The sequence below is a fragment of the Anas acuta genome, chromosome 24, assembly GCF_963932015.1.
Source record: "Anas acuta chromosome 24, bAnaAcu1.1, whole genome shotgun sequence".
Lineage (NCBI taxonomy): Eukaryota > Metazoa > Chordata > Aves > Anseriformes > Anatidae > Anas > Anas acuta.
In genome coordinates, this window is record NC_089002.1 from 7500866 (window position 1) to 7528841 (window position 27976).

The 27976-nt window shown below is 34.0% G+C and overlaps 2 protein-coding genes across 2 annotated transcripts in view; both read left to right on the forward strand.

Annotated features, from left to right (window-relative positions):
• The window catches only part of SYCP1 (synaptonemal complex protein 1), a 26965-nt gene extending 6495 nt beyond the window's left edge, over positions 1-20470 (forward strand). The window contains exons 9-32 of the mRNA XM_068659807.1: positions 1011-1084; positions 2027-2135; positions 3531-3625; positions 3756-3940; positions 5026-5093; positions 6275-6336; positions 7314-7418; positions 8403-8506; positions 9111-9228; positions 9453-9523; positions 10214-10295; positions 10978-11040; positions 11378-11440; positions 12295-12357; positions 13569-13685; positions 14319-14429; positions 15124-15216; positions 16117-16191; positions 17877-17879; positions 18204-18260; positions 18401-18577; positions 19041-19178; positions 19529-19615; positions 19702-20470. Coding sequence (XP_068515908.1) covers positions 1011-1084; positions 2027-2135; positions 3531-3625; positions 3756-3940; positions 5026-5093; positions 6275-6336; positions 7314-7418; positions 8403-8506; positions 9111-9228; positions 9453-9523; positions 10214-10295; positions 10978-11040; positions 11378-11440; positions 12295-12357; positions 13569-13685; positions 14319-14429; positions 15124-15216; positions 16117-16191; positions 17877-17879; positions 18204-18260; positions 18401-18577; positions 19041-19178; positions 19529-19615; positions 19702-19845 — 2264 coding nt within the window. The 3' untranslated portion in view covers positions 19846-20470. The remainder of the gene's footprint in view (positions 1-1010; positions 1085-2026; positions 2136-3530; positions 3626-3755; positions 3941-5025; positions 5094-6274; positions 6337-7313; positions 7419-8402; positions 8507-9110; positions 9229-9452; positions 9524-10213; positions 10296-10977; positions 11041-11377; positions 11441-12294; positions 12358-13568; positions 13686-14318; positions 14430-15123; positions 15217-16116; positions 16192-17876; positions 17880-18203; positions 18261-18400; positions 18578-19040; positions 19179-19528; positions 19616-19701) is intronic.
• A 3618-nt stretch (positions 20471-24088) lies between these two features.
• Positions 24089-27970, forward strand: TSHB (thyroid stimulating hormone subunit beta). The gene is made up of 2 exons (XM_068660065.1): positions 24089-26427; positions 27195-27970. The coding sequence occupies exons 1-2, from the start codon at positions 26266-26268 to the stop codon at positions 27435-27437; spliced, it is 405 nt and encodes a 134-aa protein (XP_068516166.1). The 5' UTR covers positions 24089-26265; the 3' UTR covers positions 27438-27970.
• The last annotated feature ends 6 nt before the right edge of the window (positions 27971-27976 follow it).

The window sequence follows — 27976 nt, forward strand, 5'->3', positions numbered from 1 at the left end:
ACTATGCTTACTGCGTTTATGTTGCAGGCTTAACCATTTTGTACTTCTCAGATTTTATTGCTTGCAGTTTCATGCCAGAAAGATAGGATGAGCGAGAATGGTGAACTGATAACACTGATATTTGTTCTAAGACTATGTCCTGGAATCTCTCATTTCATAGTAGTAGAGTAGTAAATGCCTTTTACTTTAAGGGAACAATTGTTGAAGACAGTCAGCTAAATTCAGTCAGTTTGATAAGGCAATTTATTGTCAATTATTTCTTACCCAAGTCTTATTCCTATAAAATAAGTTACATACTTCCTTGCGCTATGGTCTGCTTCTTTGCAGCAGGCTTAACGCTACCTCAGTTTCTCTTAGTTTGGGATAGGTCTTTTTCAAATTTCCTAGAAAAGCTACCTTCATTGCAACATCTTAGGTTTCCTCACAGACACAGTTTTTTACTTCTGGTTTAAATTTTACCTCTGATGAATTGTTCCATCAGCACCATAACTATTTTAGCAAAGGTCTGGACCCTGCCTTTACTCATACTGCCTGGACTCTTTATTGTTTTGTTTGTTTGTTCTAATAAATCAGATTTGAAATCTTTTTTTTTCTAGTAGTCACTAAACTTTTAGTTTTGTCCGTGAAGTACGGTCTATAGATGACTACATATTTTACGTAGCTGTTTTATTTAAATGATAGTATTCTAATATATAGCTACATAAATTTTAATTAAATATTGCTTTATTTATACCACTAATTGCTTGTCTTATTCTTACATGTGCATTTCTGCTAGTTTCATATAGCAGTCTATCAATTCATATATGCAGTAATGAACTAATTCTATGGAAAGTTGGCAGAACAGGTATTTTGTGTGATAAGAAATTTACTTCAAAAATTACCTGAACAATTCCTTTTAAGGAAAAAAAATGTATAACTGTACAATTATAAAGCAATCTTAAAATAAAAATTGCATTTGACTTGGAGAATGTTTTAGTTTATTAACTATTAATACTATTGTTTCTCAAAAGTAAAAGAAGAAGCAGAAAAAGTGGACAAGTTTGAAAAAGAATACAAACTGGAAGTCAGTATGAAGGAGAAGCAGGTTTGCTTATTATTGAAATCTAATATGTAGAATTTTATTTTTGAAACAAATCTTGTTTCTTTAATATTTAAAGTCTCCTTTAATGAATTGCTGATATATCAAATTAAACAATTGTTTTAAAAGTGCTTGGTTGTTTGTGAAATATTTGTATTTTTGAAGGATGGAAATTGTTATTGCAAATTACCTTTTGGCGGATTGTTCATTCTGTGTTATTTGGAATAAAATTTAAATTAGTCTGCTCTATCATAATAAGGGACATGTCTGTGACAGGATATAAAAGCACCACGTGAACACTAAATACTTATTCTGTTTTCTGTACGTAAGTTTGTCTGTATAAAGGTGACTCATGCAGAAGCATAAAATTAACAGAACAGTCATCACTCCATATAGGTAAGAAAGATGTAGTTCATACATGGTAAGAAGGAAAGTGGAAAGAACACTTAAATGCGTATCAGACCATGGGCTGGTAGAAGAGGTTAGGAATCTGAGACTTGAGTAGGTTTTTTGTAGCGATGTTGAGGTATCCGTGATGGAATACTAAATTGAAAAAAATAATTGTGACAGAAGTTTTTAGTCTGTAAGCAGAAGACTGAAAAGCAGGGTGTCTACATGACTTTGTAGAGAGGTAAGGAGTATTTTGGGGCATCAATAATGAATGAAAAATGAAAAAGATAACACCTGAGTCTGCATTTCCATCAGATTCTGTTAACTTTAGTGATGTTCTTGTGTCTTTAGTCTGTTGGTATTCATGTTCTGATTTTGAACTGAAAAGCTTTTTCATCCAGAGCAGTATGACTTGATCAATGTTTGACTAAGACCTGACCACCTTATTTAACTTGAATGACAGCAGTATGTATACTAAACATACATGATGTACAAAATGAAGTTGAAAATCTGTCTTCTTTTTTAGATTTCATTGTGATACTATTTTAATTTTGTTAGATTTCAGTTCTTACCATACAGAATGGTGAAAAAGATGATGCAATAAAAGACCTTAAGACTCAGCTGCAGGAATCAAAAAATAAGATTGCAGACTTAGAGGAAGCAAAAAGTAAGAGTCCTTTCTATTATATTAAAATGGTGTTGCTTAGGGACATGGTTTAGTGGGTGATACTGGTGGTAGGGGGATGGTTGGATCAAATGAACTTTGATGTCTTTTCCAACTTTAATGATTCTATGATTGTATGGAAATACATTTGTCTATAGAAGTATGGGAAACATAATGATGATAATTTCATCCTGTTATTAGTCAGCAGTAGAACCTTGGGACCTTGCAGGTCATATTCAGGCCAGTTTGGAAATGAGAAAGATGCTGCTGATGTGGGAACTGGACTTGTAGAAACTCTCCTTATGTAAAATACAGGCCCTTATTTCATAATAAAGTTTTTCTTTTTAGGTTTAGGCTACACCTTGTTTTTGCATTGACAGGAGAGTTCCACTGCAAGGAACTTTTCTTCTCTTACTTTTCCATAAACTCTTGTGTGAAAATTGTTATGCTACTGAAAAGGTGTCATATACCCTGTCATTTCTTTTCTATAACAGAAGTATAGAAAGATATACCAGGACAAGGTAAAACCCTGTCCATATTCTGAAGATTGTTCCATTTCAGTTGGTCCTCAATAGTAAACATGGCAAGACAGTAGTGTTTTTCATGGTTACTGAGTTGATCTATTTTCAATCAAGTTAGTAAAATTTTCCACATCTAATCTTTGCTCAGTAGTCCACAAATTGTAGTATTCTCTGTTCAACAAGACATGTTTCCACATCTTAGCCAAATAACCCCACCAGAATGTTACAGCTTTCAAATGGAATTTCATATTTGCAAATAGGCAAAAGTAAAAATATTTTCAAAGAGTTCTTCTATTTTAAGGGTGAGTCAAGCAATGAAAGCTTTTGAAGATTACAAGGAGAAAATATATTCAGTTTTGCAGACTTAGAGTCAGGTGCAGCTGAGGAAACTTAGAGCTTTAGAACTAGGTTTTCAGTATTTTAGAAGCCATTTATATTACAGAGTATTTATAGTATGTGACGCAAGTAGCTTTGTTCTTTAGAACTGAGACGATTTTCAGCCTCTCCTTCCGTGGGGAGTGGAAAGGCATGCTTTATCATAGAATTATAAAGTGGCTCGGGTTGGAAAGGACATTGAAGATCATCCAACTTCAACCCCCCCACCATAGACAGGGATGCATTTAGTAACATTTTTATTCCATATACATATGAGTGACTGCATTTTGTTAAATTTTATAGATACAAGCAATTTCGCATTTTAGGTAGTTACTTAATAAGTTGAATAATCATCTTGGAGGATTTTTTCCTTAACGATTATATGAGTACATTATGTAATTAACTGATTAAATTGTAGGATATATTTACCCGTAAAACAAATGCAAGCGTAGTTTAGTAAATGTTGTTTTTCTTAAATGTAAGTTTTTATCTTTTTGCTTAGGACTGGAAGGGGAAACGTTAAAAGAATCCCAGCTTAATCAAGAGTATTTGAGGGCAGAACTGGAAGAAGCCAAAGTTTCATTGCAAAAAAATGAGGTACAGTTTGTTTATAGTTTTCTGATATAAATATATGAGTAATTGCATAAATAACTGCCGATACTTTTTAGATATGGAACAGTTGTAGCTGTTTGTTACAACATGTTTAGAAATGACAATTGTTTTGTAGGCTACTCAAAAGAGCTTAGAAACTGAACTGCAGACTGCAGTGAAAACATTAATTCAGGTCACTCAGGAGAAAGAAGCACAGATGGAAGAATGTAAAGAAACTAAGGCTTTGCATACATCCATGATAGAAGAGTTCAAGACTTCTACTTCCAATTTAAAAACCTTGCTGCAAAAAGAACAAAATAGGTAATTTAAACAGTTTACAATCAAAGAATAATTTTGTGGGTAAAATACTGGATTGCTGAGCTGCTGGGAATAAAACCTAAACATCTTGTGTGATCTGGTGTAATAACTTTTTGTTTTGAATCAGTAGTAACTCATTCAGTCATCATCAATGAGTTTAGCTGTAACCACTTTGGTTTTTATTTTTTTTACGTCCTTTGTCCATCTAGACCTTGAAGATGGTTATAGAATCATAGAATGATTTGGGCTGGAAGGGTCCTTAAAGATCATCTAATTCCAACCCTCCTCCCATGGGCAGGGATAGGGCAGGAATACTTTCCACTAGATAATCCTGCCCATGGTTGCACTGTTTGATTTTGTGTGGATGCAGTTCCTAACTAATAGAGCTGTCATCTCATTTGGAACTTTAAAGTTTTTTAATAATGAAACATTTAGTGAGGAAGATATTCTTCCTTACATGATAACAGTACTATTTAATACCAATCTTTATTATTCCTGTATTTCAGGCCTTCTGTAGTTTTAAAAAATATGTATATGTCAAAGAACCTAATAGCAACTAAAATCAACCTTTCTAAAAATGGGAATAGAACTGTAGATGTGTATTTTAAAACATTATCACAACAGAGTTTTTTAATAAACAGTGATTTGGAGTACCTGCCATCAAGGTATCTTCTAAGTAGTTGCAGGGTATGATAAACCCAAGAACAAAGGGAGACGAAACTGAAATTCATATTTTGACACACCAGTTTAAATGCAAAGAATGTAATGTATTTTTTTTAATTATGCTGATTGATAATGGTCTATGAGAAAGCAAATCTTTGCCCTCTTGATTTTCATAAAGAAGTACAGACATATGTATGCATATATTTGTTTACTTTTGTCTGCTGTTCAGAAGCTGTAAAACTAGAATTTGATACATTTGATATATCATACGTATCATATTTCACATATCTTTGATATATCATCTACCTGTGGAAAAGCAATATACTTAAAATGCTTGTGGTAAGACTTTGTCTTACTGTCCTTAGACTTTCAAAAGCAGTGCTGTATACTGAACAACAACAACAAAATAATTAAAATTTTCTTAGATTGAAGAAATATGAAGAAGAGTCAAAACTGCTTACCTTGGAGCTCACAAATAAGTCTGCTGAGCTGGGTAAGATTTATAGAAAGAAGGAAGATGAGCTACGTAGTAATAAGAATGTTTTCTTCTGTTCCTTGAAAAGAGACTATCCCTGTGTTGTAGCTGTTGCTTGAAAAAATAAATTTACCATAGTCTATACCTGCCAGGACTGCTTAAGTTTATTTTTACTCATCCTACTCCCACTTCTTTGGTAGTCATTGTATCTGGCAATAGTCAAACAGCAATGCTGAACAGACTCAATAGCAAGACCATACATGCATGGATGCTCCTAGAACTCATTTTGATTTCTCTGCATTATCCCAGTTAAGACTAATAGCAGGCCAGACTAGTTTCAGAGGTAGCATTAGACTGCTGAATAATAGATTCCAAGAATTACTTCTGTAGCTTGTAGTAGAGTCAAACCACCTGCATTAAGCTTTCCTGCAGACTGCTGTCCCTATGTTGGATGTAGAACAACACCTACAGTGGTTCACTATAAATATTGTTTTGATACCCTGTGATTTTTACATATGCATTCCTTAGCACCCAAACCTTTGGCATTGTTTTCCCACTGTGCAGTGTATGTCTATAGCCCTGATATGATAGATGAGAAATATAGTTTGATATATGTACTGAGGGAATCTAACAATAAAGTTGTTCAAAAATTGCTGATAACGTTTCTCTGGAATAAGGTGAGATGTGACCTGTGATGATAACAAAGCAAAAATGAGTTTGGTGTTCAGTACTTGCAAAAAATATCAATAATGTTAATGTGCACCTAGAAAACACATTTCAAAGTTACTAATGAGTGGTTTCCTTTTTCAACATATTCAGATTTTTTTCCAGAAAAACGCAGATGCATCAATACCTTGAGACTACTGCTTTGTAAACATTCTTACAGTACACACTCTAAGACTTGAAGCCACGGTTGTAGAAAATATAAGAGGCTCTTAATTTTATTTAAGATGAATGATTAGATTAGCTTTTCTTCAGATGTATATTCATTAATATCTTTCTGAATCCCTTTTTTAATTTTTTTTTTAACTCTATATTCAGATTAAGTGATAATTTGGGTTATAGTTTATCTTTAAAATATCTGAACTTAATACAACAAGTTTTGAAAACTGGGCACTGTGAAAGGATAAATGCTTTATGTTGTCTTCTATGTATGTAATTTTTTCTGATCAATTAATTTTACATTGTATGTGCTGTAGAAGAGATGACTAAACTAAAATGTGACAAAGAAATGCAACTTGAAGAGCTGTCAGAAACACTGGTAAATCTTTACTTTATTAGTTTCATGGCATTAACTTTTCATATGTAATCTCTCTTGCCTTCGAAGTATTTTATATGCCATATAAACACTGTCTAATCTGCCCTAATGTTGCTTTCTTAACTACCTTTTTAACTATTTTGATGTTTTCTTTGAAGGGCTTACTTCCTTCCATTGTCTTGCTTGTTTGATTTTTCCATGTCAAGATTTCTGGTTATTTCCTCCTTCATTCAGACCTAATCAAGTGCCACTCTCTATGAAAAGGATTTCCTATTTTTAGTTATGCCTAGTATTCACTCCTTCCTCATCTTGAACCTTTCTGAAAAAATAATTTTGTGTGTGGGCATGATGAACATTAGCTCACATCTTGTGAACACAGCATATGATATTTAAGCCTGAAGAATTAATTGACACCACTTGGAAAAGGCAGTAGAATTTGTGAAAAGGTTATGCGTGATAAAATGAGGGATCTAATAAGCAATTTCCTAGGTTTCTTACTTCACAAGTCTGTTGCAATTATTTTACTGTTTGAGAGGTGTTAATTATGATGAGGTTTCCTCCATACTGCAGTGTTTAGTATCTAGAAAGCATTGCCTAGTGTGGTAATACATGTCACTTTTCAGAGAAAACAATTAGGAGTTTCAATCTGGAGAATGGTCTTATAACACCATTTTCCATGTATTCCCATTAGACTGGATGTTCTTATCTCCTTATAGGGATGTTTCTTGAGGTAATCAGCTCTGTTCTATGTGAACTCTACTAAACCTCAGCACAGACCCATTTTCTGTTATGGAAGTCTGAGTTATATGAAATACACTTCTAATACAGAATGACTTTAGTTATGATCTTGTATTTACTAGTCTAACGGGTAACTCCATGCATTCAAGTAAGATGGCAAACGCAAACCTCGTTTTATGCCAAGTGTATTTGTTCCTTATTCATTTAATTTTCTAAACATTTTCATTAATGCTCTTAAACAGGGTAAAGTTGAGGAACTTCTTGGGAAAAAGAAGGATCTTGAGGCTACTGTTGAAAATTTGCAGGAGAGAGGAAAGGAAATGAAAAATATTCTTCAAATTAGAGAGGTCAGAATAAAGTGTGATCCTAACATTTTTCTATAACTAGTTGTTACAGTTTTATCACTTGTATATATATAACAAGAAACTTGATGTAGTTGGGCCAGTAGTCCATCCAGTGTAGTATTCTGCTTCTGAAAATGGTTCTATGCAGTAGAGTAGCCTGGCTATTATCTCTGGTCCATCCCCCTTACATTCCTACAGTAAGTGTATTAAGGATGTTTGAGGACACATCCTTGTCAGTTCTCTTTGTTACCTGTTTATAGACTTACCCATGTCCAATAGTTTCATCAATTTTTGAACATCTTCATACTATTAGCATCCATAGCCTTCTGTGATAAGAAATTCCAGAAATTCATTATATGCTGTGCTTAAAAAACTAAGTGTACATTGACACACATGCACTGTCTTTCTCCCTGGTTTAAATCACCTCCATGCCAGTGTATACACTGTATCAGTAGTTATTCAGAGGAAATAGTGTTCAAAGCATTAATGTATTATAAACTACATCACATTACAAAGCTTGCCTTGTCTTGTAATGACAACCAATTTCTGAGCAGTTCAGAAAGCTTGTAGAAAGTAGTATCTCTGTAGTTCAGAATGCATTCAAAATGTGTGCTTATACTATCACATAGGACTAGAATTGTGATTTTTTTGTTTGTTTGTTTTTTTAATATTTAGGTGAATTCAAAAGCTTATGATGTCTGAGGCAACACCATCTTTATTTAAATGCCCATGGAAAAGTAGTTTTGTCAGTACTTTTGCAGAGAATAGTTAGACTATAAAATAGGGGACATGTTCAACATTCATACCAGATTTCAAGATCTCACACTACCACATTACACCAGTGTTATGTAAAGATAAAGTCTAGCTAATTTATGGATTGTCTGTAGCTTTGTTTTATCTTAAAGCTTTGTGTCACCAGTTCTTTTCTGATAGCTTTCATGATCTGTAATTTACATATGTATACTCACAACATTTCTTCTTCTGCAGAAAGAAATGCATGATTTGCAAATACAGCTGACTACTAAAGTTGAAAAGGAACAGAGTTATATAGAACAACTTACAACACTGAATGCAGATCTTGAACGAGAGGCGTATGATGATTTTTGAAAATATAGTATCGGTTTAATCGTTTTTAGTGTTACGTAGAAGTTACTTTACTATACAAAAAAATGATCTATGATTGTTCTCTAATGAAAATTTTGAATTTATATACTCAGCATGACATCCTCTCTATATTTATATTAATAATATATTGCAATATATTACAATATGTACAATTATATATATTATTGCATGTTATAATACATATTACATATTATAATACAATTACATATTATATGTACTATATTATATTATAATATGTAATTGCCCCATATTTCTGTGAGATAGTTGTCTTAATATGAAGAGAAAATGTTTCTGAAATCATTGTTAACCCTGCTTTAATATAGATGTTGAACTACATTCTTGCCAACAGCAATTATATTTATACAACAGTCGACTCATTTTTGCTCCTCCTCCTGTTGCCTTTTCACATCACTCTGACTCTATATTAAATTTGTTGCAAAGATTGCATTTCCGGGTACAGGCCTGGACTTTTTTCAGTGTGAAGTAACATTTTATAACAGATAAATCTAATTTAAAAGGAAATTTCAAAGTGCACATTCTTATTTCTCTTGACCATTTATTTTAAATTAGACTAAAGAATGAGCAACTAACAGTGCATATCAACACGCTCTTATTAGAAAAAGAGCAAATGGACCAAGAGAAAAGTAATATAGCTGCAGAACTCAGGAAACTACAAGAAATTCATGAGGTAAGTTGTAAACTTCCAGCTGTTCTTAAAGGATAACATTCTGTTTAAAATATAAATCATACGGTAAACTTCAATATCACATAGTTTCGTAGAGTATCTGAACTCTTTGTTGTCTTTAAAATACAGTATATGTGCAGTTATCCTTGTGAATGTAGCATTTCAAGATATTGCTTAAGATGTCACCTTGAATTTTACTTATTTTATTTATATGTGTATTTATTTAGGGTGATAGAAAAAAAGAAGAAAATACAAAGCTGTTAGTAGATAATCTGGAAGAAACAAATGGCCAGCTAAGGCAAGTAAAAATAAATATTGATGTAAAAAAGGTTGTTAAAAGAAGTAGGATTGCTTCTTTCACAGTTAGTCTAAATGTTGTGTTCATATGTTGCTTTCTGCTATTTTAGATGAATGATTTTTAAGCATTGTAGTTAAATTATGGGCCTTTTTCTATACAAAAGCAATATAGTATTGGTGTTGGCCATGTAGAAGTTTCTACAGGTTAGTACTACCAATTGCTATGATTTTTTTTTTTTGCCATTTCTTCAGGTTACATTTTAGAGGCCTCTCCTGTTCTGCGTTAACCTCTTAGCTGTGATTAAAATGAAAATTTAAGTTACGGGTTAGGAATTAAATGTAAAAAAATAAAATTGATTATGTTACATTTGTAGTTAGTCTTAGTACCCTGACAGGCAGCCTTCCAAATTTCATAGAAGCATTATGCTATTACAGATCAGAATATAATGGGAACATGTTTTCATACTTACAAAAACTATGTACAGATCAGATATTACCTTCAGTCACTTTGCAAAATTTAAAGAATAATCCCATTGAACATCTTATGAAATTCTTATCAGTAGTAGTTGTAAATAACAAACCAGTTCTTTTTAGAAAATAAAGAATGGATAAATACTAAATAAAGCTGTATTGAAAATAAGTTAATATTCTTAAATAAATATTTACTAATATTTGGTAATTTGGCATTTAGAAATGAATTAGAGTCTTTGAAGGAGAAGATGGCAAAGAAAGGTGAAGAGATTAAAAGCAAGCTGGATGAAAGTGAAGAAAATGTATGCCATGTAATATGCTTTATCATTTGAAATAAATAACATGTAACATTACCTGTAGGACATAATCTAAATGTAAAATGTATTTTATTTTATTTTTTTTTAATGCAAAGGGATATTTTCTCTTAAAACGGTTTTCTTCTTTCAGTGTTTCTATGAATTGAGTCACCATATATACATATTTTGAGCTCTTCCTGTTTAAAAGGCAAGGACATTCACTGGGATGTTTAGTCTTTATATGGAAGCTTAAGGGTCCAAATTTGTTATATTTTAGGCAAACATAGAACCTTATTTTTTTTTATTATTTTGATTTACCCATTTAGTGATGAATAACATCCAGATTAGCTTTCAATATGAGTTTCAGTTTGAATATGTTTAAATATTTTTTACTTTCTTATTGTATTGTCAAAGCACACATGCTTTTTTAACATAACAGTGGATTTCAAAATTTTATCATAAAATTCAAAGAAGATATTGAGGGCACGAGATAGTTGCTTAATTTAATTAATTATATATTTTTTAACAAACAAATACAAAATGGGAATAAATTAATTCTTTTTGACAGAACTGCTTTGAAATTGTAACGTAGTAGTTAGTAGTAATTCGATGATTATGCATTTTTCTTCTTTAAGATAGTACAAAAGTTCTGATAATGGTTTGACTAGATTTACAATTATAATTCCAGACTAAGAGTATTGAAAATGAAATTTCAAGAAAGGAAAGGCAGTTGAAGATTCTAGACAATAAGGTAAGAAATTTAAAATTTTCATGGACTGTAGGTAGTTTCATACAAGCTAATTTTTTAAATCATTGAGCTACTTTTTTTTTTTTTTTTCTCCATAAGCTCAATAACCACTGAAGATCTGGGTAGCTGCTGTTAAACTTGATGTTTGTTACTAGGCTAGCAGAATTCTTGTATTGCATGGTCAAAACTGCAGTCGTTGTAATGTGTTGGCATGTGTTTCAGTCCCACTGGAATTAACTGGACCTGTGCAAATGCATATTTAAGAACTTTGACAGTAATGTCTAACACACTGAGTCATTTTTAAGAGTTTATAAATTAATGTTTGAAGTATCTCTTTTAGTTGAATAATTTGAAGAAACAGGTGGAAAATAAAACAAAGTATATTGAAGAGCTGCAACAGGAGGTAAATACATCTTTTAGAATACTCAAATACACAAAACATGGTATTTTGAGGTTACTGTTACTATTCAAAAATTTTAGTCTGGTATGATTTCTTTAGATATAGCTATGTAAGTTAGAATGTTTCCTTTCTTACCTTAACTCTGAGCAAACTAAGGAATTACCTTTAGAATTACTTGATTTATGAAATTATTCTTACTTTTGTAAAATGCAATTATAGTAAACTCTTTAAAGAGTCTTTAGTAAACTGGTAAACTGTTATTATTTTCATTTAGAACATGGTATCATCAATCCATGGTATCACATTTGGCATAATAATCTATTTCAGTTACCGATAATAGAAAAGACTTGTACATAAGGACAAATTGTCAGTAACTGTATTGTAAAAACTTACTTTTTTTTTTCATGACATCTGTACGTTTTCAGTTCACAGCATTTGCCCAGAATAAAATCCCTGAATCATCTGCTTAGAATCAATTGATTATTATATCTGTTCTTTCATTATAGTGCAGCACAGGAGTAAATTTATTTATATACAAGCTCTGTAGAACAAAAGCAAGAGGAATGATGCATCTTAGTTTTTCTTCCTATTCTGCACCCTCTTTCCTTATTTTCTGTTGTTGCCCATTAGGAGTCTTTCATAAAGTCATGAAGAGTAAGGAGCAATATTATTAAAACAGTTGAACACTTCCGTTTGGAAAACCGTTCTAGAACCTGAACTGTACTACAATGAGAAGACAGTTATTTATTTGCTTGCTGAAAGCTAGAATTCTGAGGATTCTGACCTACTATATGAGGCTAAATTGTTGCATAATACTATTAACTTGTTATAGTGATTGTTTTACTTAATTTTAACAGAACAAGGTGCTGAAAAAGAAAATGACTGCAGAAAGCAAGAAAACAAGTATTTATGAAGGGAAGGTAGGTTTAATTCATGTCACATGTAAGATAAGGGTAAAGCACAAAGACTGAATTTCTAAGTCCCTATGTAATTCATTATAAAACTTGTTCAACACATTCTTCATTGCGTGATGGATCTGGGATACAGATTTTAGAGAGAAAAGTACATGAATTTTGGAAGATGCTTCATTTTCTAATAATTAGATATGGGGATATCAGACTTGTAGAGAGAGACTTCATGTATCAAAGAGTTATCAAGGAGTTAAGTCCCTTTGTTTTTTGGTTGATAGTATACCGAACATTATTCAGTGATGTCACTCCATTGAAAGAGAAAAACATTAAAAGAAATGCATGCATTATTTACTTTAGGCAGCTCCTTTATTGTGCTCTGCTATGGTAAGTCCTTTATTTGAATATTAGAATATAGTGCCCACTTTAGGGTACTTCAGGAAAGATGGAGACTGTTTTGAGGGTATTCACATGAGAAACTTAAAGGGCAAACTAATCAAAATAAATACTTGGTAGGAAAACATATCATAAAAATGTTAAAATCTAAAATGGATTTGCAAGGCAGGAAATAAAATTTCCATCTCAATATTTTTTAAGAATATACAACATTTAGGGTGGCTGCTTAGGAACAGGCTTTTCCTATTTTTTTCTTATTAAATTATCATTAATATCAGCAGCTAAAAGGAGTTTCTCCTTTTTTTAGAATTAAATAAAATTCTGAAAATAAATTATTTATTAATAATCTGTTTATTCATTTCACAATTTGAAAGATTTAATCATAAACATAATACAGCCCTACTCCCAGATTTTAGAAGACTATTAATTATGCTTCATTTTTCTTACCTTGCATACCATGCCAGCAATACTAAAGGGCTCTTTGTACAAAAGGCAGAATACTGGCAGATTGTTAACAGGCTATTCCTTTATATCTTAATATTTTTTTGTGATTCACTAGCTCTAGTTTTAGGACTGCTTTATTGACAGTGATGCACAGAACTGTTATTATGGGCTGCCTTCCCTCTTCTGATGTTGCTGTAGTTTCTAACTACCTTCAGACCAAAGTTCAACTCTATGATAAAAAAAAATGAACATTAAATAGGAAACAGTACAGTCACGTACCTGAAAAGTACAGAGTGGCTCAACTTGAAAATAAGATGAAAAATAAAGTCATTGGCATATTTATTTTTGAACAAGTAACAGCAATAATTCTCCATTCACAAAAGGTGAATAAACTACAGCTCGAGATGGAAAATATGAAAAATCAACATAAGGAAACAGTTGACATGTATAAAAGAGAAATTGAAGCAAAAAGAGTAACTGAAAATAAATTACTTGAAGAGGTGAGAGTTGTTAATTTTTATGCAACTTTTAGTTAGTTTTTGATGTAAGATAATTTATCAATTCTTGATATATTTTATGAAGCTTTACCAGTGAGATTCCTTGCACTTACATAGCAGTCTTATAAACATAGATGGAGCTTCTTGTGTATGCCTGTGAGCAAAGCTTTAGAATACTAGATTCTTTAGGTTGAAGCATTTGTATATGTCTTTAAAATAAGAACCTAGCTAAAAAATCTTTTTGTCAGGATATTGTCCCTAGAAATTCTATTCTTAGTATAAGTACAGAATAAGAAAAAAATGTATACAATTTTTCTTGTATTAGTGTTTTCCTGCCCACACTTGATGATAATATCAAAAAATGGTAAGGCAGAGTGCTTGAAATGGCCTTGTGGTTCAAAACGACACTTATTTGCCATGGAAGAATTGAGGTACTTTTAATCTAGATATTAGTTGCCCATTTTAACAAAGTATATAAAGATGTAGGATTTGAAAAGCATCTTGAAAGCAAATGAAGACTACACTAAATGAAACTATATAGATTGTACACACAGAGGTGGGAAGAAATGTAACTAAGATTTTTATAATATGTTATTCTTAGTTGTTCATGAATTAAAAGAAAGTTGATACTAACAGGTAGAAAAGATGAAGTTACTTGCTGATGAAGCAACAGTAACACAGAGAGAAATGGACATCCGATGTCAACACAAGATAACTGAAATGATGGCACTTATGGAAAAGCACAAAGTAAGATTTCTAATGTGTAATACTATGATAAAAAAAAAACTTTCAAAACCAGAATTTACAAATTAGAAAGTGAGTCTAGGATAATGAGGTTTAACACGCTTGACTTTTCATCATCTAAAAGTAAATTCACCTTCATATTTTGAAAGCATGTTTACTGGCAGATAAATTCCATTTGTATAAATTTCTGGATATCTTAACATGATGTGAATTAGTAGCACCTTAGAATTTCCAGTAATCTTTAAGGTAAGATGTGCTGGTGGCACTGGCCTTTTGACAATGTCTTGTAGGCTGCATTCTTTTTCATAGTATCATATTCAGAGACTGAAAAAAGAGGAGCGTGTATGTTTTTATGCTTTGCAGGATTTATTTATTTATTTAATATTCTAACTTCATTTGATACTGTCCTAATGTAATGCTTTTCAATATCAGTTTGGGCCTCTTTTTATGAGGAGATTATTTAGTGAACTTCAGCAGTATAACTTATTTTTGTCATTTTCTACTGTGCAGATAACATGCATAACACTGCCTAGAAATAAAACACTATTGCCCCACAAAATAACACTGCTTGTGTATTTTCTGTTGTACAGTTTCTGCAGAAGTGTCCATGTTTGTTCCTAGTATTGTTTTGAGACTAGATAGATCTATAACTGTAACATTTAGTCAAATAACTTTTTTTTAATTATTTTTAACACAGCATGAATATGATAAAATGGTTGAAGAAAAGGATACAGAGTTAAAACTATGTAAGATAAAAGAGCAAGAGCAGTTGTCATTGAAAAGAACTTTGGTAAGGCATACTCTTGAGCACTGAATAATTAAATGGAGGGGTTGCTGTCCTAAAAGGGTAATATAAATGTAATATTAGATTTTTTTCCCTATTTATTGTTCCTTGTTTTTTAAGAGTCTGATTTAGTGCGAGTGAACAGTAAGGAACAACTCACCAATTTCTGTGTACTATATTTTCTTACAGATTTTAATATGTACATTAAACTACTTATTTTCTAGAGATTATTTAAAGTAGCTGTGCTTTTCTGTCTACTTTTTCTATTAGTGCATTATGTTCTAACATCACTGTCTGGTTTCAAAATTTTAGTATTAAACATTTTGATTTTTTTATTCCCTTCTCACAAGTATTTTTATTTCTTGCTTTGAACAGTAGTACTTCAGCTCTTTTTAAAAGAAACAAAACTTCAACTCTAGGGTTGTATCACTATTTTTTTTTTTTTTTCCTTTCTGGGGACCTTAGCTTTGAGAAATGTTCCGAGAGTCAACAACCCCTCAAGTCTTTTATGAAAGACTTGAAAACTTGAGTTATGAAACTTAAAATGTAGTATTTTTCTAACTTTTCCCTTCACAGAATAATTCTTTACAGCATGTTTTTATTAGACTTTTTTTATAGGTGTGACACATCAAGCCAATATTTTTTTTTATTCTTTTGAATTTATTTTTATATAATGAAAAATCAACTTCTTTGATCATATGTTATTTTAGTGATTGATTTTTCTCTAAATGTGAATTGTAAATGCTACTCAGCATAGTAACTTTATGGTTAAATTAGCTCTATTGAACAAATGGAATTTTCTTTTGTTTATAATGAATATGAAATAATGTCTCATTTGGACCATTTTCTTTTTTCCAGGTTAAGCATAGCTAACCGTTTCCATTGATTTCTTCTAATTGGTTTTAGGAAAGCGAACTGTCATGTTTGAAAAGTGAACTGTCATCCCTTAAGGAGCAGCTTAAAGTAGAAATTGAAGAGAAGGTATATTTATATATTTAAGGTAGCAGCCTGGGTGACGTCCTTGGCCTGGTCATATGCACTGTAACAATGATAACTATGAAATGGGTTTCTGATTCTAAGTCTTGCTGTCTTGAAATGAGAGCTTGATGCTCCCTGAAGTCATTACGTATAATTTCTGGTGTTTGTGAATGTTTTACATTACTCCTGAGTAGGTAAGTGGGAGCAAGGAGAGATTAAAACCACAAGAAGAGCTGTTAATGCTTGCAGGGAAAATGCTAAGAAGCCAAAGCCAATCTTGATTTAAAACTGACAATAGACATGAAGGGCAGAAAGAAAGGCTTCTACAGGACCTGCTGCTGAATGTGGCAGGAATTTTGGTAACAAACAACATGGAAAAAAGGCTGTGGTACTCAGTGGGACCTGGAAAATCAGGAACAAGGTAGACTTACCCTTGGTGGAGGCGGATCAAGTTAGGGAATCTTTAAACAAACTAGCCAAATGGAAGTCCATGGGACCTGGTGGGATACATCCATAGGTGCTGAGGGAGCTGGCCAGTATCATTTTGTAATGGCCACTCTCAATTATCTTTCAAATGTCATGGTGACTAGGGGTGGGTCCTGAGGAGATCAAAAAAACAAATTTCATTCTTATCTTCAAGAAGGGCAAGACAGAGGATCTGGTGAACTATAGGCTGGTCAACGCTACCTCAACCCCTGGGAAGGTGATTGAACAAATAATCCTGGAAACTATTTCCAAACATATGAAGGACAAGGTGATTGGGAGTAGTCAGCATTGATTTATGTGAAGGAGGAATCTTGCTTAACCAACCTGGTTGCCTTCTGTGGTGAGATGACTGGCTTGGAAGATGAGAACACTGGGAGTTCTTTATCTCAAGCTTAGTAAGGCTTTGACGCTGTCTCCTACAACATCTCCAGAGGCAAACTGATAAAGTTTAGGCTGGATAAGTGGACAGTAAGGTAGACTGAAAACTGGCTTAACTGCTGGGCTCAAGGGATTACAATCAGTATGGTACGAAGTCCAGCTGGAGGCCAGTCACTAATGATGTACCACAGGGTTTGATACTGGGTCCAATACTGTTTAATATCTTAATTAATGACATAGATGATGGGACAGAATTCATCCCCAATTAGTTTGCAGATGATGCAAAATTGGAAGGTCTGATAGAGCAGATGATTTCAGAGGGATCTGGATAAATGGCTGAACAGGAATCTGATAAAGTTTTTAACAAAGGGAAATCTGAAATCTTGCATGAAGTATACAATAACTCTTAGAACCAGTACAGACTGGGGGCTGACCAACTGGAAAGCAGCTTTGCAGGAAAAGCCCTGGGGTTCTGGTGGACAGGTTGAACATGAGACAGGATGTGCCCTTGTGGTAAAGAAAGTCAACAGCATTTCAGGCTGTGTTAATCATGAAAATGATTAACAGATCGCAGCATCTGACATAGAAAAAAGGACTGAGAGAGCTGGGATTGTTTAACCTCAAGAAGACAAATTTCAGGGGCCTATTATCAGTGTGTGTAAGTACCTGGGGGTGGGGGTGAGGGAGGAGGCAAAGAACACAGAGCCAGATGTTTCTCAGTGGTATCTAGTGAAATGACAAGAAATAATAGAAACAAAATGAAGTACAAAAAAATCCATTCAAACACAAGAAAAAAGAACTTTAACGGTAATAGAATATAGGAGGAGGTTGCCCAGAGAGGCTGTGGAGTCATGGAGATGTTCAAAACCCAGCTGGACGCTGTTGTGAGCATCCTACTGTAGTACACTCTGCTGTGTGCAAGGATGTTAAACCAGAGGATCTCTGGGTCCATTCCAACCTTAACTATTCTGTGACTCTGTGATTTTGTGACTGCTATATAGTATTCTTCAGCTAGCAAAAGAAATGCGAAATAGAATTAAAAGTCAGTGAAGGAACACTAACTTCAATAAACAAAAATGTTTCAATTTACTTGAGTGAAATAATAACTAGAAAATAAAACATTTACTACCTATCCCACAACTCTTTTTGAGAATTTTGCAAAAGAAACGCCCCCAAATATGGTTCCTGAAAATGAAAAGAAGCACAAGGTAGTTTTAATGTTATCATTAAATAATTTAAAAAATTTGTAATATGTACATAAGCAATCTAGATTAAGTTCCACGATAAATAATACATGCTGGCCAAAAGACATTAAAATGCTTTTAATTTAAACCTTTTTTAATTTTAGAAAACACAAACTTATTTTACTGAGACACCTAAACCACATTTAGATCGGGACTGTACATCTATTAATGTAAAAAAAATATTGTCTCAAAATATTCCTGTAAAAGTCAACATGATGGAAAGTAGAAAAACATCTCCTCCAGCACCTGCAAAAAGTCCCTTGGGTAGTCGATTATTAAAGGTTTGTAACTCATGATAGTGAATTGTTCTTGTTTTATTTTTTCTGACTATTTATTTCTCTATTTAACTTCTAATGAGAAAAACTATTTAAGCAAAAACAATCTTATTCTTGATGTCACTCATTATCAGTGTCTTTCTGAAAACTTTCCTGCAGGCTTGTTTGTTTGCATTTTCATAAATGTTGGTTATAGTATGTACATAGTGACTACAGGTCAAAATAACAGATGAATTTCTGTAGATGAGCTTAAAGAGATTAGATATAGTATGCCATAAAACTCAGTTCTTCCACAGAACTTTTTTTTTTTTAATTGATTTGCTTGGATCTTTGTTTCATGCTTTGAATTGAAAGATAATTGTTACACAGTATCTCTCTGTTGTCTGCCTGAATATTCTGTCTGTTTAGTTCTAAATTCCATAATTACCATTGAAAATGTAATTTTCAATGCCATCTTTTTCTTTCGCAGACATATATTGTAAAGACTCCCCCAGTACATAAAATGCAAAGTGAAAGCACAAATCTGCTTTCAGAACAGAGGAAAAAGCAAAAAGTGCTTCTGCAGCTGGATGCTCAGTCAGATAGCTCTGAACATAGTGATCTCTTGGTAAAAATCTGAGAACAAATAGCATGATTAATAATTCTTTATGCACACTGATGTATCTAAGAATGTAAATAAGGCATGTGGGCTTCTGTATACAAATCTATTTATGAGTGATTTTTTATTTCATTGGTTCTTTCTGGAAATGTATTTATATGTACATAATTAGTAACTTTATGACAGAATACTGCAATATAAAATATATATTCAGTTTTATAATGAATTTTTACATTGTTTTTATTGAAACTGTTGAGGTTTCATAGTGATATCTTAACTTTCTTTTTCATACTGCAGTATTCCTAAGGGGAAAGAAAAGAGATTTCTGAATATAATTATTTTTTTTCTTTTAATTTAAGAGCATAGTTTCAGAGGAAGAAATGTTTAAAAAATTATACAAAGATTATCCACAAGCTTCACAATTATATGCCATGACGCCAAAAAAGGTATGTTACCTTTTCTTCACATCAAAATGAACAGTAGATCAAATTTGTTTTAGAAACTAATGGATGGCTTTATTTTTTCATCTTAGAAACCGACTACATCAAACCTGAAAGCTCCAGGCTCTGCACTGAAACTTACAACTATGAGAAAAATGAGAGAGGCTGGGTGGACTGCAGTTTCCAAAATGGACAGGAAAAGAAAAATTAAAGAAGCTGAAAAACTCTTTACTTAAAATACAAAAAAGACTAGTGCCCAGCATTATTTGATTAGTACAAGCACAGTATTATTATTCTTTGAGAGTTAGTACATTGTTGCATTTTTCTGTCTTGTTCAGTGTGTTTAATACTACATTAATTTTATTTTTACAAATAGTCCTTATAGAACTACTGCAATCTGTGGAGCATTTTAAACATTTCATTCACTATACTATAAAAAGTCTTTTTTGAAATTAGTCCAACTATGAATAAAGCTGTTTAAAAAAAATAAATCTGGCATTAGAAATAGTGGCTGTAACAAATTTCAGTTCTGTTATGTAAAATTTGCTCTCTTTTTCGTGACATATAATTAACAAAAGGATATTTAGTAAATGAAACGCTGAAATGCGTGCATTTTTATGTGAAATTGTCTTGCTTTTTCTTTCATTGTAAATGTCAGAACTGTCTTTTTAGACTGTTTTGTTTACAATAGCTATTACTTTGGTATGTTAGAACAGTTTTGGAACTTTTAAAATTGGATTTTCAATAGTATTATGTAGGTATAAGAAGATTTCAGCTTCATTAGGAACAAAATATGTACACATATTTTAAGATTGTAAACACAGTAGTAAGATGTCATTAAATTGTTAATTTGAAGCATAAACTGTGGAACCATATGTTGTTGCTATATTTATTAGAACACAGATATAAATCACCTGACAGCTTTCCTAAGAATTGTACATGCATGTTGCCAAGATTCCATTCAGGACCTTCATCAGTGAAAAGTCTGTCTAATTACCTACTGCCTGCCTATCAAATTGGCAGTCAAATTGATAGCATTACAACCATAATAAAATGAAAATTGTTTGTGACTTTTACCACTTAGTGTTATTATGATATTGTGGGGTATAGTCATTCATTCATGATAATCCTGTAGAAGACTTCTGGCTTGTCTTTGGTGGTGGCAGCGGTTTTGTTGTTGTCATTTTTTTTTATTTTTTAATTTTGTCCCACATGTAGACATTTCATATCTTAGAATAACAGGAACTGACATCTAGCACTCTCCAGTTAAATGTAACCAAATATAAAGTGGTCCACCATAGAAGCCACAACAACAAATAGGACTATGAAGTACTTTCAGAGCATAAGTGGAAATTGTTGGCATATCACATGCAACAAAGAGAATTGCCCTTTTAATCTGTGCTTGACAGGATATGCTACAGCTAATCCTAGGGAAGAAAGAGAAGAGCAGTCATCTGTGAATCTACAAATTTAAAAGGTAAGAGCTCTGTTTCAAGCTATTACAGAGAGACTCGCAATAGAGAAATTAGCTTTGAAAATTCAGCAGCCACAGTCTGTTTAAATGCAAAACCTGATGGCAAAAAAAAAACAAACTTGTTCCTATGGCAGCATATTAGGATCTGATTTCCTTTTATCAGTGTAGGTTTACAATAAAATGGGCTTGGAAATTCCTCTATCAGAATACAAATCTTGTAGAAATCTGATTTTGTCTATGGTTGTTGTTGTTGTTTCTGACTTTTTGTTTTTAATCAGCATAGCTTCTGATTTTCAACTGGACACGTTTCAGTTTTAAGATCCACAATAGTATATGCCTACATGTATATCACAGAATCACTGAATGTTAGGGATTGGAAAGGACCTTGAAAGATCATCTAATCCAATCCCCCTGCCGGAGCAGGAACACTTAGATCAGGTCACACAGGAATGCGTCCAGGTGGGTTTTGAAATTCTCCAAAGAAGGAGACTCCACAAGTCCCATGGACAGCCTGTTCCAGTGTTCTGTCACCCTCACAGTAAAAAAGTTTTGTCTCATTTAAGCAGAACCTCCTGTGTTCCAGCTTGCACCCACTGCCCCTTGTTCTGTCATTGGGTGTCACCAAGAAGAGGCTGGCTCCATCCTCCTGACATTCACCCTTTACATATTTATAAACGTTGAGGTCACCTCTCAGTCTCCTCCAAGCTAAAGAGACCCAGCTCCCTCAGCCTTTCCTTGTGAGGGAGATGCTCCACTCCCTTGAACATCCTCGAGGCTCTGCACTCTCAAGCAGTTCCCCATCCTTCTTGAACTGAGGGGCCTGAACTGGACACAATATTCCAGATGTGGTCCCACTAGGGCAGAGTGGTGGGGGGAGAACCTCTCGACCTACTAACCACAGGCCTTCTGATACACCCCAGGAAGCCATTGGCCTTCTTGGCCACAAGGGCACAGTGCTGGCTCATGGTCATCCCGCTGTTCACCAGGACTCCCAGCTACCTCTCCCCTTCACTGCTTTCCAGCAGTGGAATCAAGACTTTACCATTCTGCACTGTAAGTTAACCTGCTCATAAGATTATAAAGTTTTCATTGTGTTGTGCCACTAACAGAGTGAGTAAGAAGAATTTGTGGTAACTTATCTTCATTGTTCCTACTTTTATTTTAGTCATTGGTTAGTGATGGAAAATCATACTGTTATTTCTAGATGTAAACTTTGGGCATGCACTGAATTTCTGTAGCCCATTTCAGAGATTCCTGGGTAACAAACCCAAGAATTCTATGTTTTCTAAATTCTGTTCACAGAGAATATTTAAAACACTTACAGAACATCAGTATACTATCTTTCACTTAGTGAAAGTGTAAAATAACTGATGTGACTGAATGGAGTGGTTTAGTTAACAGAAAGGTTAAAGATAAATAATTAAAAGCTTGTGTTCTGGCTGTTCCAGAACACAGCTACAAAGCTGCTGGCTGTAAAAGCGCATTAAAACTTTCTATCACTGAGTAGTCTGAAGGTCAGCAAAGGGGCAATGAAAGAAAGAAATCCATAAGCATCAGATATTGAACTATGGATTTTAGCAAACTGTAGGAAAGAAGCTTTTTCTGCACTCATAGGTTGTCACACTGTATTGCTGTTCCCAAAAGGTACTGGGATCTCAATCCCATCAAATATTTAGAGAGGTCTGTAGTGAGGAAGCCTACAGTCATATCCAGGATGCTCATGGAAGAGTTTTTCTACCAGCTTAATAGTTTGTGTAAATTACTGAAGAAATAGGAATATGTATATCACTCCAGTGATACTCAGAGCTTCTCTGACAAATGGCCAGGTTAACGTGATGCTAGGAAAGAAAAGGTAATAGGAAGGATGTTCTCTCTGTTTTAGTATGATCATAACTTGAGTACAAGGGACAATAGTTACATTAGTCTGAAGGTCTATTCAGACTCATTGTGTTTCCAGATGAAATATTTTTCATTCTTAATGCTTGGTCAGATATTTCTGTAACGCACTGCAGTACATTCAGAAGCTGGGTAACAAAGTTTCAATGAACAAATGCACTGCTCAAATTATACTGCCTGCTGCAGTTACGGAGAATTCCTAGCATTCAGCATACTCTGCCTAACAGCTCTAACTTTTCATGACAGTAGGGCTCTGGACAGATGGAACTAAGGACATTACATCTATGTAGTTGCCTTAACAACCAAATTCATAATCACCTCAAAGAATGAAATCAGGTTTGTGTGACATGACCTATTTTATGTAACACCATCCTGACTGGCATTAATTATGTTCTCATCCTTTAATTCTTTATTGCTCAAATCCTGTATCAACTTTCTGTTATTTTACCTGATTTATCAGTGATAGATGTCAGGCTAGCTGGTTGAGCATTACCTGGGTCAACATTTTCTCTTTAAATATTGGCATAATATAAGCACTTTTCTAAATGTTTTGAAATTTCCCCAGTATTCTAAAACTTGTTGAAATTAGCAGTAGCAAGCAAAAGATCCTTAGCTTTGAGGTGATAACTTTTAAATATTTGTTTACATCTTATTTAACAACTGTTATTGCAAATGTGTATGTTGGTTTGTCAGCCACCACATTTTCAAATGCAATGTAGTTACTGATGACTTTGCACTTACTCTGCATCAACAGTTCGTCTTCAGCTAGTAACATCCCTTGATATTACTCTTGGCCTCTGTCCTGGTAGAAGTTTGTCTTCTGGTGTCCAGATTTCTGTACCAGTTTTCTACATTTTCCCAACTTCTAATACTGATAGTCTCTCCTCTCCTCTCCTCTCCTCTCCTCTCCTCTCCTCTCCTCTCCTCTCCTCTCCTCTCCTCTCCTCTCCTCTCCTCTCCTCTCCTCTCCTCTCCTCTCCTCTCCTCTCCTCTCCTCTCCTCTCCTCTCCTCTCCTCTCCTCTCCTCTCCTCTCCTCTCCTCTCCTCTCCTCTCCTCTCCTCTCCTCTCCTCTCCTCTCCTCTCCTCTCCTCTCCTCTCCTCTCCGATTTTTAATTCTTATTTTGGGCACTTTTTGTCCTCTCCAGGATTTAGTTTTATGAAGTGTTTCCTTTTCCTTTCAGGATCATTATCTGCTTTGAAATATTCCTAAGGTTTTCCAGGAAAGAACATTCTTTTCCATGACTAAAGTTTTAAACAAACAAACCCACACATATATATGTCATGTATATGTGTATTATATATCATTATCTACATGTGTTTTTATGTCTATACTTATATAGCCTGTATGTTTAACTGCATTTAAAATAGCTCAGAAAAATATAAAACTAAGCATCATATTGGAGTAGTACCAAAATAAGTGTTTTACTTCTGTTGCTAAGTCTAGCTGAACAGATGTTACTGAGTGTAAAATTACTATTTTGTTAATGTCTATAAGACAGAAACAGTTATATTTAATTCCCAAGAAGTTATATGCTAAAAATGTCATTTCCAACTGAATAAGACATGTACACTAACTTGATCTTTTCTCACTTTTTTTCCTCCCAGGTGTTTCACAAACCCTAAACAAAAAGTGTTTCACCCTTATCAGTAGACATCTCAGTTTCACTGAAGTTGGTGCAGTATTTTGCTTTTCATTGTGCTGCAAAAAGTGGTTTCTCACAGTGAAACTAGATTATACCCTTGTTAATTAGTATTTCAGAGTGAATTGTTGTTGCTTTAGTATTTGCTCAGTAGGTTCAAGGCCAGATGATTTGTCTGCATGTTTTGTTTGAGTAGATAAAGTCAGGCTTTACCTAACCATGCTGTAGAGCAATTGCTTTGGTTTGAGATTTATTATTTTATGTGTATAGCACTGCATCTCTCATTTGTGCCTGCCTGGTAATGAGCAAGCAGTGAACCAGACTGTATTAAATTTTCCAAAAACATAAGGGTAGAATTAGTCATATGTGATTCAGGATGACTCCATTTCCATGCTAGCTTCCCTGTCGTGACGTTGCTGTCCTATGTAGCAATTAAATTAATCAATAACAAGTTTTTAAAAGCAGTGGTTAGTTTAAAAGCCAATGAGAGAGAATGACTGTTAAAATAATTAGATTTCCAGCTCCAGTTTCCAGGTTAGGATATTATGGACACATTTGTTCCTATCACATTTACTTTGCAGTTCAGTATGAATTTTCAATAGATGACTCTGCGATAAGAAAGCAGCAATTCAGATGCAATTATATAAACAGTAAGATCAGCCTGGAATTAGCCTGGAGAGTATAAAGCGCACACAGAGCTTGTGCTGGGTCACTGCCTCTCCCAGCTCAAGGCAGAATCAGGTTCCTGTAATAGGGAAGAATTCAGCTGACAAGAGGTTGGTCTTTCCAGACTTGCATTGTTGCAGCTACAGGGTAAACCAGACTGCATAATGACTTTTGCTATGGGAAAATGACAGCTGGAAGAGACTAGAGGGTAATGTCCATGTGTTTGTAGACACTGTCATTTAAAACTTGTAGTTTAGAAGATATAGAGTAGACCCTGGAATTGTCTTGGAGCTAATCAAATCTTTGTTCTTGGGATCTCCCAGCAGGTCTGGGAAATGAGGTCAGCACAACAGACAGATAAAGCGCGGATTCATTGATTTGATCTCTTTGCTGACAATCTTTATTGTAATTTACTTGAATCTATTGTTTAATTCTTGGCAGTGTTCCCATTTCACCATGCCTCTAAGCCAACTGAAAAGTAAAAAATACAGTGGTATGTCTGATATGCACAACTGTTTCTTTTTCTCTCTTGAGCATTTTATAAGATGCTTTCTTTAGAAAAGGATTTTAAACCACTAAGATTATTTCTGCATTTCTGGTTAATTCTGGAGCTCATGTTCTCTCATGTTACATTTTCAAATCCTTTAGCAGGGAAGGATAGGAAAACCTCCTGTTATTTTTCTGTGTTGGTATTTTATCACTCATTGGTGAAAAGTGCCATGTAATATGATTTAGTGGGGAAAAATTATCATATATGTTGTTATTGGCTTATTTACCCTTCTTTTCTGTTCAGTGGTTAGTACTATTTCAAATATATGTCTTGTATTGAAAATAATTTGTGAAGCTGTAGCTGAAAAAGTTGCAATTACTTCTACTTGGTGACTATCATAACTGTTTTTGTCGAATACTGAGAAAAGGACTGCAAGGCACGTCTGATTTTACTTAGGGTTTCTTTTTTTTCCCCCCCCTCCCATCTAGCATGAGTCCCTTCTTTGTGATGTCTCTCCTCTTTGGCCTGACTTTTGGTCAAACAGCATCACTTTGTGCTCCTTCCGAGTACACAATCCACGTGGAGAAAAGGGAATGTGCCTACTGCCTGGCCATCAACACCACCATCTGCGCTGGATTTTGCATGACTCGGGTACAGGAAGTTACTCTCTTTTAGGCAGTTGTTCCCGTAAAGGCCATCACTATAAAAGATGTGCCTATTCTTGCTGAAAAATATGTGTGAAAGTTACTCAGGCTAGAAATGTCTGTCATAGACAGAAAAATCATATTATTGTCACAGTATCCAGTTAGCTTGTTGTGAAAATACGGGTGAGAAATGCCAAGGCTCCCAAATTCTGTGGAGTTTATAATAACAGTGGCATAACAATGAACTGATTGCTGCTGTTGCTGCAGAGCCTCTCTAGTCTGTGGGTTCAGGATGGAACAAGTGAGAAGCAGATTGTATTTGGTCACTCTTTTAGTGATGACTTGATTAATTTCAAGCCCAACAAATTTGCCAGGGGGTGAAAGCAATGAACTACTATTGTGACAGCTGTTGAGAATATCTCACATGCAGGCGTGCCAAATGCTATACTTGAGCTTCGCTATTCAACATAGCATTTTAATTTCCACCCTGGTCAGTAGGTAGTCAATACAGAATAAAAGGTCCTGACAGCACTTTGGGCCAAACAGGACATTAGTTAAAACCATAAAAGCAAGGCGAACATTTCTAGAGATGTAGAGATTCCCAGTCACATGCAGATTCAAAATGAAAGGTCTAAACAGAAGTACACCAAAAATATCAGAACTAGTCTAAGTGTAAAGGGGTTGGCTTTCTGCACATATGAGAAAATACCAAAGGAAGTTTTTCAACACTCATGTATGCTTCTGTGAAACAATGCATTTCTTTTTTCTTTGTAGGACAGCAATGGCAAGAAGCTGCTGCTCAAAAGTGCTCTGTCCCAAAACGTGTGCACATACAAAGAGATGTTGTATCAAACAGCACTGATTCCAGGCTGTCCTCATCACACCATCCCTTACTATTCCTACCCTGTGGCCATAAGCTGCAAGTGTGGTAAATGTAACACTGATTATAGCGACTGTGTTCATGAGAAGGTTAGGCCAAACTACTGCACTAAACCACAGAAGCTCTGTAACATGTAATCTTCCAACAGAATGTGGTAGAAATGTACCTTTCTGCTCACAATTAAACGTAAATAAAATTGTATTTCATAACAGGTTTGCAAACTGGTGTGCACAAAGTCTTATTCTAAAGAGGTATCACTAGAATTAATTTGATGAATTGGATGTTGTGAAATGCACAAAAGTAGAATCATAGGACTGCAGATTTATATTTAGAACCAAAATCTAATTTAGGGAAGAAGGAGAAGTAACTGTGTATGTATGAACCCTTGCTCATAAATTCCAGGTATTGTGTGAAGAGATGCTCAGAGACAAACCATTTACTATATCTAAGAATTAAAAACTGGACAACACATACTCAGTATTAAACAGTTCAGTAGACTGACATATCCTTGCAGCCTTTATATTAGCAACTGTATTTTTCCATGTACGTAATACATTTTTTAGAGGACCCTAGCTTTATAGCGTAGTCAGCTGGAACTAAGCACATGCAGTTATGTATCTACATACTAGCGTTGTCCAGACCTGTGTTCATTAGCATTGGTAAGCATACTTTTTCA